Genomic DNA, 21,062 nt, shown 5'->3' with positions numbered 1-21,062 from the left:
ATTGTACCGAATTTACAAGATAGTGGTTGCCTGTGGGAGTACAGAGTCAGGGGTGATATTGGGGAGGAATGTAGTGAAAACATCATATGTTTTTACTAATGTTTTCAGTCGGGCTTGTGCTAAATTCTGCAGAGGACAAGAGACAATCACTGTAGCTCATAGACAAACAAGTAAATTATCATAATTTGAAAAAAAAAAAAATGATGGAACAAATGCAAACAACAGACTTATCTGCACAAGAGGAAAGACCCTTTTCTTCAGACAGACATGCCTTACATGGGTCCTATTGCTTGTACTGTGTAATTTCTGTTGTCCTGTGTTCTTTACAGCATAATGGAACCTGACATAGCGCCCCCCCCCCTTCACTGTTGCGTCATTTGTCCTGTGCTGCTATTTAATTCACCAAGCAATAACAGTCTCTTGCAACCAAAGTTGAATCAGACTTGGAATATGAATTTAATCACGTTAATTGACTAGTAAATGCAAATGTTATTAGGAGCCGAATATGCAGCATAAATCTAGATCATGCCTGGTTTTTGTATTTTGTAAACATCAAAAAAGATGATGATGAAAGTTGTTATCTAAATGATCAGAGAGATAGAAAATGTGTATATAGAGAATCTGTTAATTAGAAATCCTGAATATAAAATAGGTCTCTCATTGTATTATGTTTTCATTTAATACAGTTCCTTTATACTGAATAATTAAAAATGGCAGTGCACTCAGATAGCAAATAATTAGCTGAGACAGATTAGAAACATTTAGGAATGTTACATAAAATGATATCATACTCTAATATATCCGCTGCTTTTTCATGTCATGGAACGTTTTTTTTTATGTCTGTAACAACATGTCCTCTTGTGTGAGCCATTTTTTGGGGTTGAGGAGTGAAATTATGGGTTTATAAGTGCTGAGGCATGGAGACAGTGCACTAGGGGTTAATGACAATACAAATGATTGCACTCATTCAGGCTTTCAGGGGATGATCCAGCTAGCCAGTGCCTGCAGCAGCTGTGTAGAAGGGCTCGCATGGTGCCCCCCGAGCTGAGCAAAACAGGGCACGTTGTCCACGGCGGCAATCCCTGCTGTTGTTAATCACCTGCCTTCCCCCCCAAACTCACCCCCCTTCCTCTGGTTCTTTCTCCCTCTCTCTTTCCCCTGCACTGATTTGCAAGCGCAGATTAATCAGAGCATGGGGGCCTTGATGAAATTTTGCTGTTATTGTTCCCAATTTTAGCAACATCTTTTATTGTCTTCATCATTCATTTACTGGAGGGAGACAGGGGGACTGTGTCAATTATGCAAATGATGTTGCACACTTTTGCAGATTACTTCATTCGGTTGCCATTGTTTGCGAGAATTTAATTATTAAATATTATTATGCTCATGTTTCCTTCAATTTTCCGAAGCTTTGTTTCAATTTGATCTCTCCTCCAGCTGCTCATCCCTCCACTCTGAGCCAGAATCAAAGCAGTCTGGCACGCCAAGGCCAAACAAACTCCCCTCAATTTTATGATTTTGAAGTTCGTACCTCGCTCTCATCTGTGGCCTCAAAATTATGGTTGGAAAAAGGCAGACCACTTTCAATTTAATGACCAGGAATTGAATTCAAGTTTGTTCAAAATTGACATTCAATTATGTAGCACCTAATGATATTTTAATCTCTTTTCTTTAATTCCCAGGAATTGGCTTTTCAAAGGCTTTGTCTGGCAGCAACACAGGCGGCCTGAATAAAGAATACAGATTGGTATTAGATCCTAGTGTTGATAGGGAAATTAAAGCTTTTATAGTTCACACATTCAGAGGAAAGGCAGAGTTCCCTTATTAGACATTTCACTCCCTGTTTCTTGAAGCCATCGCTGTCATCTTTCCTCTGACATAAGTTGGAAATTTAAATATTGCAATACATTTTAGAAAGCATTAATCAATTTCTACAAACTTGTATTTGATAATGCTTTATTATTTTAGGTAGTGGGAAAACTGTCAGGTGTAGATGGGCAGATTATGATCTGATCATGCCGATTGATCCCATAAGTTTTGTAATTTGACATATTAAAGCTTTTTTTTTTTACAAAATATTTAGATATGTAGTAGAATGTGTATGGAAAATAAAGATTATTGCAAATTGGGATGGGAAACAGGACTAGGAAGCAGAAACCTCCGCGTGTGGCTGCTCGGCCAAAGTGGTTTCAACTGACCAGCTGTCCACGCGACTAGATTAGGCGAGTCACAGAAAATTTATCTGCAACTATTTTGATAATTGCCTAATACTATCACATAATAATTGTTTTATGTGATAGGAAATCGAATATCTTTCAGGTTTGGAGTGTTGGTTGAACAAAACAAGTAATTTAAAGATGTCATGTTGGCCTTTAGGAAAGTGTGACAGGTATTTTGGAATTGGGATCTTCAGTAAAGATTGAAGACCAGGACCCATATTTCTCAGACTTCTAAAAATTATACTTGCAGAATGCTCTAAAGAGCCAATTTAGGATTCCAAAAGTTATTTGCTTTATTTTTGAGTGTGAAGAATAAGACGCATTTACTCCACGATTGACTTATGCTTATTGTGAAGTGTAAGAATAACTTTTAAAAGAAACTCTCAAGTGGTCACATGGTTGAGCACATGTATGCTATGTGCAAGAATATGCCAATCAGAGATAATGATTTACCTATAAACTCCAGTAGCAATTAACATGTCAAATGAACAAAAGTTATGGCAAACAAAATCAGTGCCAGCTTTATTTTTGTCTAGTATGCTACAGCTAATGTATTATTCATAATTACAGTAATATTTTGTACTCCATAGCATGTCTCTGAAGATGTGTGCTCACCTCTGCTTCTGTACTGCAGTCATCTCGGATCTGCGATCTACATCTCTCGTAACCAACGTAAGAGACGTCTGGAGCTCTCTTCAATCTATTTTAGTATTTTAAGTCAAAAGAAAAGTGATAGTTTTTATTCTTAAAGGTGTGTGTAACATTTATGAGGAGCTTTTGGCAGAAATGGAATATTTATAAGTATGTTTTCATTAGTGTATAACCACCTAAAAATAAGAATCGTTGTTTTCATTACCTTTAGAATAAGCCATTTTTATCTTCCACGTCCCCCTTCCACGGTGGTCGCCATGTTGCACCGCCATGTTTCTACAGTATCCCAGAGCAGACAAACCAAACACTGGCTCTAGATAGGGTCGTTACTCCTATTCATGAACTGTCGTAAGTTCATGAGTAAGAGTAAAAATGAAGGTTTTTCAAGTTTTAGTAGTTTGTGATAAATACGGGCCCTGAACTTAGCTGTTGCTAAGTTCTACTATCCTTGCAGTTTGGCTGCATGCACTGTCTGAGAAATGTTATAGGATTCCTGTGATACTGTTTATCTCATTCACATGGCTTTCCTCACCACAGGTTACTGGTGGAATTATACACCAACTGCACCTTTGACTGCACCAATTTAAAGGGATAGGATGGGGTCATGAGACAGCCTCACGAACAGTCTTGTGAAGGGGAGCGGCTGGTTCATAAGGGGTTGGGGGCTGGGCCTGAAAAACATAACCCGAGGAGCACTTTCTCGCTGATTACTCATTGACGTTTTCCTGCCTTGTGGGATATTTCTATTTCTGACAGTTGCTCCCGCAGTGGGTGTGTTCAGCAGCATGTCCGGTGCCACTCGTCATGTTGGCCATGGCTGTGGCTGGGAGGAACAGCTGTCTGTGTTAACGAGGCCACAGCCACACAAACCAGCGAGGCGGCGGTGCTCGAGTAGACCAGAGCACCACTCAGGCTCCGTAAGGCCCCGGGATACGTAAACAATGACTTAATGAGAATGCGTGCCATTACTGTAATTAACACAGCTCACGTCAAGCACTGTCAGATTTCAAGAGTTTCAGGAAGGTCTAGCATTACATTGAAAAGGCTGGCATGCAATGACTATAGGCCCTCCCTGCAACATGCACAAAACACCCTATACAGAGCATAAACACACTCAATAAAACAGTACATAAAAGATTACAATTAAAACACCAAGCATAAATGTCATTATCCACAACATTTAGCTTGTATGTTGTGATCTGTGATTACATCTTAAGACATTTTTATTTGTTTTAAGGTGGAAGTTTTTCATTTTTTGTATTTTGGTCTAAAATAAAGTATCTCACTCTCAGATGCAGTTTGTATCTAAGGGCTCGGCCACTCGCAGCATGAAATGTAATAACATGTCAGCTTTACTGGCAGATTTCCTTTTCACTATTGCTACTCTTTCTGGAGATTATCTTTGCTTTTAGGATTAATCTGACCACATAAGAGCAAAACACAAGTAATGCCGAATGGCCGTTACAGTGTAATATTCTAGATTCAAATGTTGAAAGTATGGTGAGTTAAATTAATGACTCTTGAGTATGTTAATTGTCAAACTATGCACCCATTTACATTTGTTTGTTTTTTACAGTTACAGTGTATCCTGACACAATATCTTGCTTTAATGACAATTGCATCAAATAAAGGAAACAACACAATATTAATATGTTGTTCATCAAAAAGCAAGATGAATTTAGTAAGTTGTATTTAGCAAGATAGCACCCGGTCACTTATTCAGAGCATTTAGAATTGACAGACCGACATAAAATGTCAGTGGACCAAGCAGCATCACACACAATTTGATGGCTTGTGCAAAGTGGCCAGTCTGACCATGTTGGACTCCACACCTTTCTCAGCGTATTACTCTAGTTTCGCACACTCAATCCAACTCAATCCAGATAATCTGACCGAAGTGGATCAGGTCCGACTTCACCCCGTTGACTTTTGGATTTGCAATGAGAGCTGCTAGGTTGATGATGTTAGCTAGCCACGTTTTAATGGGTCAGAATTAGGGGTGTGGCATATCATATCGTTCATGATAATACCGGTATAATATTTAACATGATTTTTTAAAAAAAATCCCATCGTGATAATGGCTTGTTGATGTAATGACGTCGTACTGTTATGCACAGCAACAACAAGCATGGCTGAAAGCAAAAGTAGCATTGCTTCCGGCTCCACATGGAGGAGTCGGTTCCAGAAAGGGGATCGACTTCAGTAGTGGTTTGGTTCCAAAAGATCAAGCAGTGTTTCCCACCCACAGACTTTACTTCCCGCGATCGATTAACTATTGGACAATCTCCCCTCGCTCTTCCCCTCCACTGCGGTCTACTGACACTCGCACATCCTCTGCAGAGAAACACAGAGAGAGAGAGAGAGAGAGAGAGAGAGAGAGAGAGAGAGTCTCCTACTTATGCGGTTGTTTAGTAAAAGCTTGTAAGTGCACCTGTTGGTGCCGATGTCATTCGGTACCATGTTGGCTTCGATAGGCTGTGTCATTAACAACCAGCATCCTGATGATGGTGTAAAGAGAAATCAATTTTACAAACAAACAAGATGGCGCTAACTCCATTTAATTTAGGAGAGGATGTGTCCAATTGTGAGCATGTTAGCATGCTGACGTTCGTTAGCTCAAACACTTGCTATGCCTAAGCAGAGCTCTAGCATGCCTGTAGACTCTTAGGCTCCTTTTGAGATGTGGGCTGAAAATTGAACTTTTGTTGCCATGTAGTGGGTGAAACTGGCACCTTTCGTGTTGGGTGTTGTCAGAAGAGAGTTGAAACTATTAACCAGTTATTATTATAGCAATTATCATTTATTGAGTTTGATGTTTGGGTGGGTGAGGTCTTGTTGTCGGAGGGGCTGCTAGTCCTTCTTAATACTGTACATTTGTATTAAATGGTGGTGTTGCATAGAATGACTTTGTAAAAAAAAAAATGAAAATAATCCACTAACAAATGTTTCTTTTCATAGGGGCAGCCAGCCTTCACAGGAAGCTTTGGCAAGCTGGGGAAATTTCATCTCTTGATAAAGGAGGTAAGTGCTTAACTATAGTCTTTACATATGTGTAGCATTTTCTATCTTTTTAGGTGTGAAGCAACAGGAAATATGGCTAAAAAGAGAAATGGGTCAGTGGATTAAAACCTTGATATTTGTTACATGGTGTGTACCTTAGACTGTTGGGCCACCAAGATGGCTTAGTTTTATTCCCAAATAGACATATATCTGTGCATGTACTGAATATACTGAGCATATGGATCAGCTGTGGAGAAGTGGATTGTGCTGCAAGTGTGGTTTGAGAACTTCGTAGGAATGTGTTGAAGCTCTTCTGTGACTCTGACTCATTCCATTGTAGCTGCTGTAAATCCAAACTGACTACAGCTGCCTTCCTCTAAAAAGGAGCAAGCTACAAACCTTTCAGAGCCGCCTTTCAAGCTTTTGAGATATAGTTAATAAATACGTGAAGATGTTCCTTTAAATTCATTTGAATGTCTGATGATTACCTCTGTTACACTGGTTTGATTTAATGCCTCTGTTGATCTGGGATGACTTAGCTAAAATGATAACAAAAGGTATTTTGTAGTGTGGATAAAGATGCAGAATGTGAATGTATTCTCTAGGCCTTAGTGGCTGCTTTTGTCACTTTGTACTGTTATTTGGGCTGGCTGCAGATGCAACATAGTCAGCTGAAACAGTGTTTTTGCAAGGAGGCAACATTATTAACAGTTAATCATGGAGTGACGTTGTCAGCGGGGGTGGTTGCAGTTTTCATAATGGCCTAATTTCTAGCAATCGCAGACTAATTATCTGCATTTGCAATTGTTGTATATTCTCTTTGTGACTATGCAGGAATTTTTAATATAGAGTTTATAGTCCAGGGATGAGTTGTTTGGAAAACACCACAGGGCATAACTGCCCCATAAAGCTGTGACATAACTGCAGCATAATTGAAAAGGTAAATTCTTAATAGAAGCCTGTTTCAATGCCACAATCAGGCCTTGTGTAGTTGTGGATGAAATACAAATGAACACATAGACTACCACAATTTGTACAAAAGAAATCAAGACATTCTGACCAAATATTAATAAAATATATACTAAAATGACTTATGTTGTGTATATTAAAATTACTTATAACACTAAAATATTTGACAGCTCAAAATTTGTCAGAGCACAGAGGGCTACAGCAGGACCATAGTGGACACTGTGCTTGCAAATATCAGTGCAGCAGGTCATGCTAACACACTTACACACTTTTTACATTCTCAAAAACAATGGACAGTTCAGCCAGATCTCAACAGACTTGCAGGAGGTCATTATTACATCTTTTGTAATTTAACATACTTATAATCTCAAAGATTTTCATTTAAATAAATGTCTGTTAAGTCACTATCTATCGCCGAATGTGGTAACACAATGGTGATTGAGCCTATGGCCCACTGATGAAAGTATTGCAACATTAATATATTTGCAGTATTATGAACTGGGTGCCAGCTTCACATTAAAAGCATTTAACTGGCGAAACATGAGTTGACTTTTATTATGAAATAGTCACAGGAAATGCAATGTGTTTGTCAGTGAGCTTGACACTGACCCCTGTTCATCAAAAATGCGTCTACAAAACAAGACAACAGTCATTTTTGGCAGTTTTTGACAGCGGATCAGTTTGAAATATTGCGGGGAGTAATGGAACAGTCAGGAGCAGCCACAGTTAGCTGTTAGATGAAGAGCTGCAGGCGACAGGCTGCACACCTCCAACTTCTCAGCGAGGTAACTAACTCCTTTCACTGTGCCCTGCTGTTTGCAGACTCATGCTGTGTGCAGCATAAAATCAGATCACGGTTGCTCACAGAATGATGGAAAAAGGCCATTTACTGCCTGACGTCTTTATTAAAACAATAATAGCTTGTTTTGCTGCCCCCAGCATTCTGTGACCTGTAGCATTAAACCACATTTGCTGTTACCACCAGTAACTAGGTGTCGCCAAATCAACTTGCCACTTTAATAAGTGCCATTACCTTGTTAATGTATCATTTAAAAGCATATGCTATAAAATATAGAAAATAATACAATAAATATGCTATAATGTATCTGAGTATTACAACTAAAATACGATGCCTGATTCAATCTGGAGGGAGGAGTGGAGTGGGGTCAAACTGAGGGATATATGGCTTAACACATGTTGGAGATAGCCACTGGCTTGGTCTGCAGTCATTTTCACTTCATACAACAGTGTAGTTAATGTCTGACAGTGTAAGAAAGGGCAGAGAAGAGAAAGAGAGAGTCAGGAGTAAATTATATCATGAGAGATGAAAGGTGAGCTATAATGTGAAGTCAAAAACATGAAGCTTCTATCATTTATGAATGCATGTTTTCAATATTGTAACAGCTATTGTGATCATAGGAAAAGACAGGGAGGAATAACCCTTTTGAATCTATGTGTAAAGATGGTACAAGGACCATTTATTGTGTGGACAGAAGGTTTTGGTGAAAAGTTTCTGGCAGTTTTCCACTTTGGCTCTATCTGCTGTCAGGAGGCTTGCATTGCCTTGTTCAAGATATTTTTTTTGTAAAAGCAGGATTCATCGTGGCAGGTTTGTACATTTACTAAATCGTGACATGAACTGTGAGAGCGCAACTCATCAAGTAATAGTAATCAGAATTACCCAAACAAAAAGTGTCAAAGTCTGTGTTTATTTTAGAGAGACTTTCAAGAAATCTCTTATTTTATAACACACTGAGAAATGTTAACGTGTGTTTGTTCGTATATCTTTAAATACGATTACAGCTGTGTTATACTGTCTTATCAATCATTCAGTAACTGTTCATACATCAGTTACAGCTGATTCTTTGGAGAAGTTATAATTGTTGTCAAATACATTGATAAACACTTGAAAATGTCCTTATATCTGCTAACAACTGCATTATAGTGAGTTATAAACATTTATCAAGCATTTATATATAGCTCATAAACATTGGGTTAAAGTAAAGTGTTGATGTTCACTTGTCATGTAGATTTTGTCAATCTCCATGGCAAGTGAACAAACTCCATCAGCTGAGGAAGATCACAAGATGAGGATGAAAGCTCCAGATATATTAGTAAGTGGACCTTGACTAAAGAATATTTAGGAGGTATATTTTGGCCAAATATACCTCCTAAATATTTGTCATCACCATCATCAAAAATGTCTTCACTCTGAAGACACACACTGACACTAACACACACCTCATATGCACATCACATGCAAAGCAACGAATGGAGCACCGTGTGCATGTCAACGATTGATGACTCAGCACTCAAAGTGGTTGTGTATCCTTGTGTCTTTTTAATTGTTGAATTATTGAGGCGTACACAGCCAGTGTTTGCTGTAGGTTTTGTGGGTGATTGAGCCACAGAGGGGGGTGGCCTCAGTTTTACTCCTTGATCTCCTTTTTTGCCCAGCCCCTGTATGGCCTTTTTTCACTTCACTTTTTCACTTTTCTAGCAACCGGGACATGAGTTTTTGTTGTCCAGTGTTGTTAGCCTTTGGTCGTTAATGCAAAGGTGACGTCCAATTTGTCTGAAAATGTAAATCTTACTCCTGCTGTATTTCACCAAATATAAGGAGCTGTTAAGAGAAGGTAAAAACACTATTCAGCAGTTATGTCACACCTTTAACCAATGTTGTCATCACTTTTTTATTGTGTTTGTAACAATGACTTAAATTTGTGAAAGGGTATAGATGCTACTTTGTACGATGGGACTACAGTGGACTCGCCTGTACTGTTCACAGCGCCTTTTCTTCTTTCTCTATCTCTCATTTGCATTATCTCTGTCTCTCTCCCCTTTCCCCCTCACATTCTTTCCTTCAGAGAAAAGACGGCTACGCATTAATGAGTCAATGCGGAGCTGTATTATGTTTAATTAGGTAGTTTATATAATGAGGTGTTCATTTCTAATGGAGGGACATGCTGTGAGCAGCACATCTGCAAGAATAACTCAGGCAATCAGCGGCATGAGGACCCATGGAACTGCAAATGAGACTTACTTACTCAGAAATGAATTATGTCTCAGTGCCTTTCCCAAAGCCCATTAATTACATCCACTGGCATCAAGGTCTTTTTCTTAATTTCATGTACCATTAGCATAATAAACACAATTTGAGTTAGCACAATGTGATCAGTTTAATGGATGCTATTTATTTTACTTTATTATTTAAAGCTCTGGTAATGGGGGGAGAAACATAAATATATCTCTATGGCTCCCTCTATGAAAGACTCCCATCAGGCCCTGGCGTCGACACAGATGCTCGTTTCAGTGGCCCCATACATTTGGAGAGCTGCTGCCGCCCTTATGAGTGTGCAGAGTGGAAAGGTGGTGCATGGCTGTAATTTTAGGGCACTAGACTGCAGTTCAGCGTAAACTCGGGCCAGGTTTCACATTCATTAAAAATGGGCCTGCAGCCTTATATGTCACAATCTCCTTACTCATAATGTTTGGTGTTCCGGGGTGCACTGTATTCCAGCGTATTTTTTCTGTTAAGTGAGAATTAGGATTTGGAGGCATTTATACACACAGGGTATTTTAGGTGTAAGTGCAATCCGTAGCGGCAGGAATCCATGCACCTTCATTAAAACAATACAAGGATTTAATGTATGGTAGTGAATTTGTTCTGACCTTAAAGCGATACCCTAGAGGTGAGATATGATTAGCGTTATTGTTGAGGACAGGTACATCATTATCTCAATGTACCTCGACCATTGCCAAGTTCCACAGCCATGCTCCATCCTCTGACTCTAGCACAAGACATAATCTCTTCTCAGGAGCAGAAACGCACTTAATCATCTACTCAAGTTTCAGGGACTGCCCCCGAGTGCTCTCTGTCTCGCAGAACTATGACAACTGCTCGGCAGAAATCTGCAGCAATGTTTTAAGTTCCTAATTAATTGCCTAATGGATTATGAGGTATGGAGTGTCCTACTTTACTTGGATGGAGCAATAATTTAAATTGTGCCAGGTGAGGACAAGGAGAAGTTGTATTTCAGGAGAATGTATTTTTTTCTTCAGACAGAATACATCTTTTATTGCCCCAAATACTGTGAAGCCTCCTCCCCCCACCCTCATTGGCATTCAGGGGTTCATTAGACAGTCTAGTGCCTTGAAAAGAGAATTACAAGCAATACTTTCTTGTTACTTACATACATGACCAGACACAAAGGCATTCAGACAGGCAGACATAGACTCTTACACACTTTAAACTACAAAATAGTGTCACATACACACCAGATACAGTGCAGCTGTGTGTTACCAAGACAACTTGATGCAAAGAAAGGATGGTATTTTAAAAGGAGGGAAGTCTTTAAAATAGACTCTCATTTTGGACAATCTAAGTGACCAAAAGTCAGCCCGTTACTTTGGCATACCTCATCGTAATGGACATTAAAGTGGAGTGATTGAAGAAGAACGGCTCCATGTGTCAAGTGTTGAGTGAAAAACACATGACACCAAACCCATTAGTGTCCTCCGGAGAGACAATGCCCAGAAGTCTCCCTCCTCCTCCGCACTCCAGACTCAGGGTGATGTTTCTGACAAAAGACACTCTTTCTGCTGCAGATAAAAGGCCCCACGATCAGCCCAGGGGTTGAACTGTGCTCCATTCCAGTTTCACTTTTTTGTAAAATGAGAATGAAATGATGACGAAGTCTGCCGTAATGAAAGTGAGTATTTTTTCTATAATAGATCTCAGGAAGTCATCCAATTATCTTTTCACTGAAAGAAAATGTTATTGGAAATGCTGATGCTCAGAGATGGTTTTGATGTTTATGGCATGAATTGAGATTGGCAGTTCGTTTCCAAGTAAATTCCACGTGGATTATCATATTGCTACCGGTAATCACTATGGGTTATTGGAATCTTTCTGTCAGTCCATTTGTCTCTCTGTCCGTCTGATTGTGCGTGTGATGAAAAATATTCGGTGACAACATTTTTTCCAAGACAACAAGACCATAACTAAATAGTTACATTTGAAAACAAAGGTAATAACGAAAGATGTTACAACTTTTGTCAACAGATAAAAAAGAAATCATGTTAATACCGACAAGATGGTTTAATTACTGTTTTAATGCAAAGTGTTCTTCAACGACATGCATGCATCAGCGAAATCACTCGTATGCACCTGAAGCGTATCATCTCCTGCTCCTGTCCTGCTGTTCTTCTTTTCACTGCTCCTCTCTCTCTTTCTGCTGCAAAATTTACTTAAAGGGACAGTTCACCCCAAAATCAAAAACACATATTTTTCCTCTCACCTGTAATGCTATTTATCCATCTAGATTGTTTTGGTGTGAGTTGCCGAGTTTTGGAGCTAGTTTTGTTGATTTAAAACTAGACTAAAACTAACAATAACCAAATGACTACAGTCTTTTGACAAAAAAGACTGTAGTCATTTGGTAAAACTAAAAATCTGAAACCAAAATGAACACTGCTGTCTATAAACTGGGTTGACCTTCAGGTTCACCGCAAGCAAGGGTCTCAGTTTGGTTAAAACACTTTTCCTGGTTTGCCGTCATGTTTTTGACACCCTCTATTAAGAGTGACACAAAAAAGGGTGGGGGGGCATATGAGAATCAATAGCTATGACCCTGACAGTCCTGCTGGTCATTAAGTGGCGCCATGAGCTCATAGCTAATGACTGAAGATCAATGACTGTGGTTAGTTTCAGTGTTATGTTTACCATACAGTGGCTGATGCTGCACCACTGACCCACTTCACCCCAGGGAGAAAAAACAAGCCCTGGAACTACTTTTACTGTTAGTGGTTTTAGTTGCTTATTACATTTTCAACTACATGTCAAATCCCTGATTGTATTAGTAAAATAAGACAGTCTATGAGCTACACAAATACAAGTCAAAATCCCCCAGCATTCACTTAGCACTATTATATTTGTCATCTGACTTGGCTGCTACCTCAAACAGATGATAAGATTCTTTTTTAATAGTGCAACCAGTGTCACATAGGTTTGAAATCACTAAGGGACTGTTTCATTCATCCCTTGTGAGATTTATTGTAAAAAAAGTTAAATATCTCATAGTTACACCCATCCAAAATGAACTATTTGGTCTATCTGCCAACGGCTGGTAAACTGAAAACCGGCCATAAAACTGCCTAAGATACAATGTAATTTAAAAGCAATGTAATTACTAATTACCCATCGATTGACCTTTTTAAAAATTTCCGACACTGTTATAATGAGACTCAACTTTTATTTTAAAATGTTAATTGATTACTTAATTTCACACCAACACACTCTGCAAACACGTATGTGCTCAACTCCATATACTCAAAATGACTCATTATAGTTGTGTGCGTATCATCCACACAGCCGACTACGACTTGCAGACTCTCTTTGCGGTTAGCGCAAATCCACTGTGGTAGCTAGCCAGATAAAGTAAGGGTAACCGTAGCGACAGTCAGGGTCAAAGAATTGCGATACAGTTATTGGCGGTCATACATTGCATGCCGCCACTAGTGTGCAGAGTCGATGCAAAACAAAATGTGGTCAGTCAACTTATGTGTTGCAGTGATGAATCTGTAGTGAAGTAGGCGTAGTTCAGCAACCCGCCAGCTGACCTCACCTTTTAACGTAGATTTTGACTCACATTCGGCGAGTGGCAGGTACCGCAGAGCTGCTGCCTGTGCTCGTTTCACTCGTTCTGTGGCTGTGTTAACCGTCCGCAGCTTTTTATTCAAAAATAGTGTCTGGAATGTTCACCATTTTGTTATGTTTGCAATAAATATATTATTTTGAGATTGGGGGATTTGATTATCAAAAATAATGCTGGGACGGTCTTGCTTTTTACAAAATTATGTATAAGATTCAGTCTTCCCTTTCCACCCCACTCATTTTTATACAGTAACTAACAGTGAATAAAAAAGCTGAGAAAAGTCAGTGCAAATTTTAACAAATACAATGCAGCCTCTCTTTTTAACCGCTCTCTTACAGTCACTGATGTCTCCCTCTGAAGAAAAATTGAAAATGACTCCCAGTGCCACCATGAGCCGCTGTGGTTTCAGGCTCAGAGCCCACAATGAGACAGGGGCTCATCCAGTCCATTTTTTCAAATAGAGACTTATTATTACCTTCCCACAATAAATTGCTCTAGAGGGCTGGGGAAATGCTGCTCTCCATTTCTGTAACAGTGGCATCTCAGATATCGTTAGTAAAGTACTATGCAGGGGGACAGCAGATCAATGGATGCCACCACAGAAGCATTAGTACACTCTGTGTATGATCAGTTTACTGAACAACAACACCGCCTCTGCATCTCTTACTGGAAACAATTGATGCATTGTTGCAGTGAAATTAATCCCCAGAATTCATAACCCCAATCAGATATTCAATTGACACCGCCCAAAATAATTGTGTGGATGCCTACAAATGAGAAACAAATTCTCCGCAGAGGCAAGACAAAAGCAACACTGTCCATTCAGTATCACATGCTGCTTTGTCATCTCAGTGAAACAGTCTGAGCATTTGACTTTGATTTAATCTTACATTAATTTTATATTCTCCATAATCCAAAAGAACACATTTAAATCCACAGGGAACTACATCAAGGATTTCAGTATCGTAGTTATATTTTTAGAAAACACTTTTTGCATGTCAGCTTATGTCAGGTTGTGAATGTGTCTGGATCACGATCATTTCCTGGAGAAATATTGAATTCTCTGCAATCTAAACATGATCGACATGTTGGGCCTCAACAATCCTCGGATGAAAATACTCTGCACTCAAAATCGACATACTGAAATTCAAGTGTAATATAATCCAGCGCGTGTATATCCATCACTTAAATGACAGAGATCTATATAGAAAAGTTTTAAAAGTGGATGACTTTGGTCCGGTGCATTTAACTACTAGAATTTAAACATAGTTCAACAGTACCTGTCTGTATGGAGAGGTAAAGTAAAAGCCAGATGGTGTTTATACTAGCCATTGGATTTTTGAGGCCGATACCACAATCAGTATTGAAGAGTTTAGGAGTTTTAGCTCAGTGCTCGTACTATCAACCGAAAACACAAATTCCACTAGCTGAGGAATATTTTATCTAAATTGTGTGCTGAAACAATTAGTCCATTAATCTAGTGAGTTGACTAACAGAAGATTAATCAACAACAATTCTGGCAGTAAATGAATTGTTTAAATCATGCATTAAGCAAAACTGCAAACATTTGTTGGTTTCAGCCTCTCAGATGTGATGATTTGCTGCTTTGCTGTTTTATATCACTGTAAATTGAATATATTTGGGATTTTTCTTTCTTCTTGACATTTGAAAACTTCACTTTGAGCTCTGGGAAATTGTGAAGGGCATTTTTCACAAAATAGGGCTCAACTAATGCTTATTTTCATTATTGATACATTTGACTATTATTTTCTCAATTGATCAATTCATCGTTTGGTCTTCAAATGTCAGAAAACAGGCGACATCATCAAATAATGCTTGTTTTGAATGACCAACACTCTAAAACCCAAAGATATCCAGTTCACTATCACATAAGATGAAGAGGCAGCTAATCCTCACAATTTAGAAGCTGGAACACAGAAATGGAAAATGACTTATAATAATAGTTCATATCATAATAGTTCAGTATCATAATAGTTCCTGATATTTTTCTTTCGATTGACTTATCCCTTAACCCTCTAGTTTAAATACATCCCAATAATACTTCTGCATCATGAACTTTGAGGTAAAGTTTTAAAAAGTGATTATGTGCACACAGGTATTCACTACAGTAACAGTATGATTTTGTTTAAAAAAAATACTATTAAAGGTTCCAAAACAATATAAAAAGACAACAGTTTCACTGTGTGTTTGTGTTGCAACGCAAACCAAAACTAACATTTTGTGATTAATGCTCATTAACGCAATTTGACTTGTAGTTTGATCCCTCCTTTAATTTGTGGTGCATGATAAATCTGAAAACCAGGGAATCAGATCAAAAGGAGGACTTCAACGAGGTTCTACGAGACCCATGATGTAGGTTACCCAGCAAACTCACAAGCCCTCAAAATTTTAAGTCACCTCCTGCATTGGACAATAAATATTTCAGAGATGCTGTATCAGTTAAGTGACATGGTCACAATGAGAGCAGCTTGCAGTCTGAATTAAAGATGTACAAATGCTGTGGCTGCATGAGATTAGCCACAACCTGTAATCTGTCACTTAGCTGCAGCATGCCTCGCTGTTTGAACTGATGTAAACTGCTGCTGTCTGGGCACAGAGCTGGGGAGTGTAATGGGGATTCATTGATCCACTGGTCTTTAGCTGATTGAGTTAGATAATTAAAAAGCCTTGTATCAGTTCCATTAAGGATTGTTTGTGTTGCTTTTTTCTTCTTGCTCTTGTTCTTGAACAGCCAAACTAAGAGCTCCAGAGAGCTGCTGGAAAACAAACTCTTGTCTTTTTGGTCCGTTATTTCATGTATTATTTATTTGATTGTAAGACCGCAGATGATTTTGTGAGCTAGATGAAACACTTATTGGCAGTTCTAACCTAGATTATATAGAGATGTTTTTTTTACGATGGGATATCACCATGCAGCAGCTGAGGGAATGAAAAAGTGGCTGTGTAAATCAGAATATTAAGCAGCAAGTGTGATGTGCTGGGATCACACATATCTCTCCAAACAGGAATCTGGAGTGACTGTGCTGTCCTGAAGCGTGCAGGCTGAGGTCTGCTTTGTACCTCCTCCAACAGGCCAACTGTCCTCTGCTGTCACTGGAAGCCGCGCCAGGCCTCCTCAGCAATGGCTATGATGTCTGCGGCAATGCTGAAAATAGCCATGCTGAGCTCATTAGCAGATTAGGTGTTGCAATGAATCTGTGTGGTTAGAGCTCCACGGCCTGATATTGTTCCTCCAGGATGGCAATTACAGCTGATTGACGTGTTGGCACATGGGGATGGAGGGGTGGAGCCTGCAGCTCGTGCCTGTGGAGGGGCTCCACATGAAGGGCAAAATAATCTTCTCTACATCACATGCAGTATCTTAACAACACTATCCATGCCACCGGCATCAAGTGAGAGATCTGCAGTTGTGATGTAAGTCATGCTCTACTTTGTATCAACAGAAATAAGCACTGAGACCACAGTTTGGTTGTTGACATTGGAGATTGTTGTCCAATTTAGATCCCGTGGCTCAAAATTGTGTGTCAAATTGAGATATTCCATCTGATCATATGTATTTTTATTATTTGTAAACATGACTTGCTTACCTGGACACAGTGGAACCAACAAGAAGGATGTACCTGTCGTAATTTGTGGCCAGTTCTCCCCTTTCGATCAAGGATGTCTTGCCCTCTCTGGGCCATCCCATCATGTCTGCTAATCAAATAAGTGTGCCCTTTTAAATGGATGTTGTCTGTGATTCCAAATGACACCCCCACCTCCTCCGTTTAAAAGGGAATCATTGTGGGTTGCCAGTGACTGACTGACCCCTTGTCTTTTAAATTATACAGTTTGATCTGTAGTTGTTTAAACTGCAAAGTTCAAAGACAGTGTTCAACTTAATTTCACAACGTCAATAGGATATCAGCAGTAGCAAAAGAATATTTGATTCTCTTTGCAGAATGTGCCAAACTGTCAGCTGGCAAACAGGCCTCTGATCAAATGTTTTTAAATGGGTCGAATCAGAACATTTGAGCATTTTTTCGAACATGCAGACATGAACTTGCCTGTTTTAAGATTGGGGCATGGGAAGAGCAGGGCGGGGGTGACTGTCTATGCATATGATACATGATATGTTACAGAGAACAAGCAAAATTTATCTACCACAAATAATTTGCTTGTCGACCTCTGTCCATAGTGTAAAAAATAAAAGTTCAGATATTACAATATCACCTACAATACAAATCCAAAGACATAAATTCCAAAGTTGAAATATTAAATAACCATATGCAGACTGCTCTAAATGTGTGCTTCCCTGAGAAGTAAAAAGCAAAAAACAAAACAAAAACAACCACACCGGACAAGCCATTGATGAAAAAGGAAGTAAAGTCATCAAGAGAAGACAAAGGATTTTTGCCAAGACATGTGTGCTAAATTAACGTCAAACGCTGTTTTTAATGGTGTGGGGATTGCTGATGGGGTGCTCCCTGGTGGAAATTTAGTATTGTTCTTCTGTTGTTTGTTTCGGGGTGGTTGCTATATGTTTTTGTTTCTTAGTTTTTCATATGGTCTTTTTCCCCCTGTTTTTTTTACAGTGTAAGGTTTTGATTTGCTACAACTGATCCTTTATCTCTGTAACCTGCACATCGCTAGTGGCCTCTGCCCAGGGACTACTGATGAAAATTAGCTTTTAGCTTTATCTGTTACATTACATGTATTGTGCATTGTCCCTGCTAAATAAACAACAAACAAACAAACACTCAAGCTTCAGCTTCATTGAAGAGTTGAAAAATGGCAACAGATGAGGAGACTGTAACGTTCCTCAAATTAATACATGAAACAAACAAATACCATATTTCAATCACGTTTTCCACATGGTTTTCATCATTTGAAATTAGACACTCTTTTAATTACATCATCTTGTTGTGCCCTCTTCTTCTGAAGTGGGTTAATGGCACCTGGCTGGAGAATTAGCACCGCCGACTGTTTATCTCAATGCACCCAGCTGCTAATATTTGCATTCCAACATATTCCAACAGTAGTAGCTGGAAACATGCATTATTTACTATTTTCTTTCACCCATTTTCTGGAAATTTGGTTAAAAAAGTCTTTTACACATCTATTGCAAAAGAAATGTCCGTAAAACGAAGAAGAATATTTGGAACATCCTTTTGCATTACAAAATTGCTCTTTGAATTTGGTCCAGCACTTATTAAAAAGCCATCACAATATTAGTTTTGTGCTATTCATGTGTACGGGCATTCATTATTCAACATGCGTTATGGAAGGAAGTTAGTAGGAAGCAGGAGAAACCTTTCCAGTGTATACGCTAGTCGTACAGTTTTCATTGGAATAAAAGGGCAGCCATGTTGGATTTGTCAGCCATTGTTTGATACATTCATGAGACATTGAGGAGGCAGTTAAGAAAGCGTAGAAGTAGCTACACTTCCTAACATTTCTGGCTAGACGTGCTCTTTAACTGATATAGCTAGCAAGAATTTGGGTCTGTATTTTATTTTTTATTTTTATAAAATCTTTTGTATGTCTTGTCAAAATATATATATTTTTCTTTTCTGTCCCGTCAAATGATTTGAAGGTCCTTGATTTAAAATTCTGCTTAGATTCAGTGCAGACAGCAGGCATGAATAAACCTCAAAGTCTGTTTCCTGATTTAGAAATTGCCATATGGGAACATACTCTACATGCCAATCCTAAAGTAGAGAGTATTTGAATATGAATAAATAAAAACATGCATATTTACCATGATTGGAGATAACTTTTATGCTTTGCTAATGCAAAGTGTTGATTGGCTTGTCATAGCTAGAGTGGATTAGGGCAACATGCAGACAGTTGGCTTTAAATTTACCGAACTCTGTGTGGAGTACACTTATTTCCACTCAATAATACAACATTTCTGGATTGATTAGGAATTAGATACAATTTTCTTATCAACTTTGTTTATTAAAGTTGTAGCTAGTTGTTTAGGGCATAGCTCACCCAAAATAAAGATCTTGACATTATCTCTTTTCTCATATCAAGTGACACAATAGCACCAATTCCTAGGCTTCTAAAATGTTCTTCTAGATAGAACAGTATGCTAATAGACCTACAGGACACCAACTGGAACAAATTCTGCTCTCTTAGCTGAAGAGATAAAAAAAGAAGACCCCTCACTTTCTCTATAAATACAACATAGCTACAACTTTAATGATAGCAAAATGCTGCAACGGGAGCTGTTGTTTCCAAATAAAAGGGCAACACTGGAAGTAGATCTCAGGTTTCGTATTTTTTTAAACACTGCTCATGTGTTGCAGAATATTGCTGGAAATGCTGGTTGATGCTGGCATTTGTAAATGATTTTGAGCATTGAAAATATGAAAACCAAAATCTAAATAGAATTAATCATGCAAAAATGTGGTTGTCCTCAGAATGATACCAAATAATGCTTATAATGAATGAATTCTTGGCTTGTAATCTTTTCCCACATATATTGGAAAACTTGAAAAACCTTGAAAATTGTACTGTACAGCTTGGAAAAGTTAAATGTCCTGGAAAATTACGTTATCCTTAGGGGAGTTTTGCAGAATAATTTCTGTGTTCTCCTGTTTCCTTTCGCTGAGAATGAATTGTACATCAGAAAAAAAGGGCTTTATTCAGAATGAGCAGCATTTAGCTATGAAGTATCATAAAATACTGCATAGGCCCAAAGGTTGTGAGGTTCTGAATGCACACCATTCAGTGGAGCTTCTTCAGTCAGAGATCTCAGACAGTAAAGTGAAATTCTCCTATGATTGTTTGAGAGCTGATGTACTCTACATGTGTTTCTTCTATATTGTTTTAGTGAAATGTTGCGTCAATTATGCTACAGTGTGTTCTAGAAAGTAAATATTTAAAATGGATAACATTGCCATCTGAAAGGGCTAAGTTATAGTCAGGATCATATTAATGTTCAAATGGATGAGAGTATTTTGAATAGGCAGCTCTTGGTTATGTTGGGGAAACGCTGTGAACAGCCCCCCCAAGTACATCACATGGTAGCACATGCAGGTTGGATGACATTACAAAGTGGCGAAACTCCGAATAATGTCAGTTACATTATCCTTCAAATGTAGGCTAAATATTAGTCACTGCTGGCTGGTAACAGGGGTAGTTTTTATTAGGTTTAAAGATCAATGTTGCTTTCTTCCCAACTTGATGTAAATCGTTGGATGTTAAATTGGTTAGCATGTTTGGTTCAGTTGCTAAACATGACATGCTTGCTAGCTTTTTTGTTTGCCTGCAAAGGTTTGTGATTGAACTCTTGCTAGGAGCAATGGTTTCAAATGTGTGTTGGGCATTGTTGAGAGAGTTGGATAACGGGGCCAAAACAATGAATGGGAGCCCAGCTGTATGTGAGTCAAACACCGGCTAAATACTGGCTAACGGTACTTTTTTACCTTGCTAGCATTGTCTCTTCAAACACAATGCTGCATTGTTAAGGTAAAATGGACCATAACATAACATACCGCTTGTAGCGGTAGCTCACAGTGGGTGTGATTGGCTTCGTTAAAGACTCCACTAGGGCTGA

The 21,062-nt window shown here is 38.7% G+C and overlaps 1 protein-coding gene across 12 annotated transcripts in view; it reads left to right on the top strand.

The window, feature by feature from the left end:
- LOC122877270 overlaps positions 1-21,062 on the top strand; it is a 146,375-nt gene that overhangs the window by 7,977 nt on the left and 117,336 nt on the right. For all 12 annotated transcript variants that reach the window (XM_044198596.1, XM_044198595.1, XM_044198606.1 and 9 more), the window contains exon 2: positions 5,829-5,891. In XM_044198596.1, the coding sequence (XP_044054531.1) occupies positions 5,829-5,891 (63 nt within the window). The remainder of the gene's footprint in view (positions 1-5,828; positions 5,892-21,062) is intronic.

The sequence above is a fragment of the Siniperca chuatsi genome, linkage group LG6 (genome assembly GCF_020085105.1).
Source record: "Siniperca chuatsi isolate FFG_IHB_CAS linkage group LG6, ASM2008510v1, whole genome shotgun sequence".
Classification (NCBI taxonomy): Eukaryota; Metazoa; Chordata; class Actinopteri; order Centrarchiformes; family Sinipercidae; genus Siniperca; species Siniperca chuatsi.
This window is presented reverse-complemented; position numbering and strand designations above follow the sequence as displayed.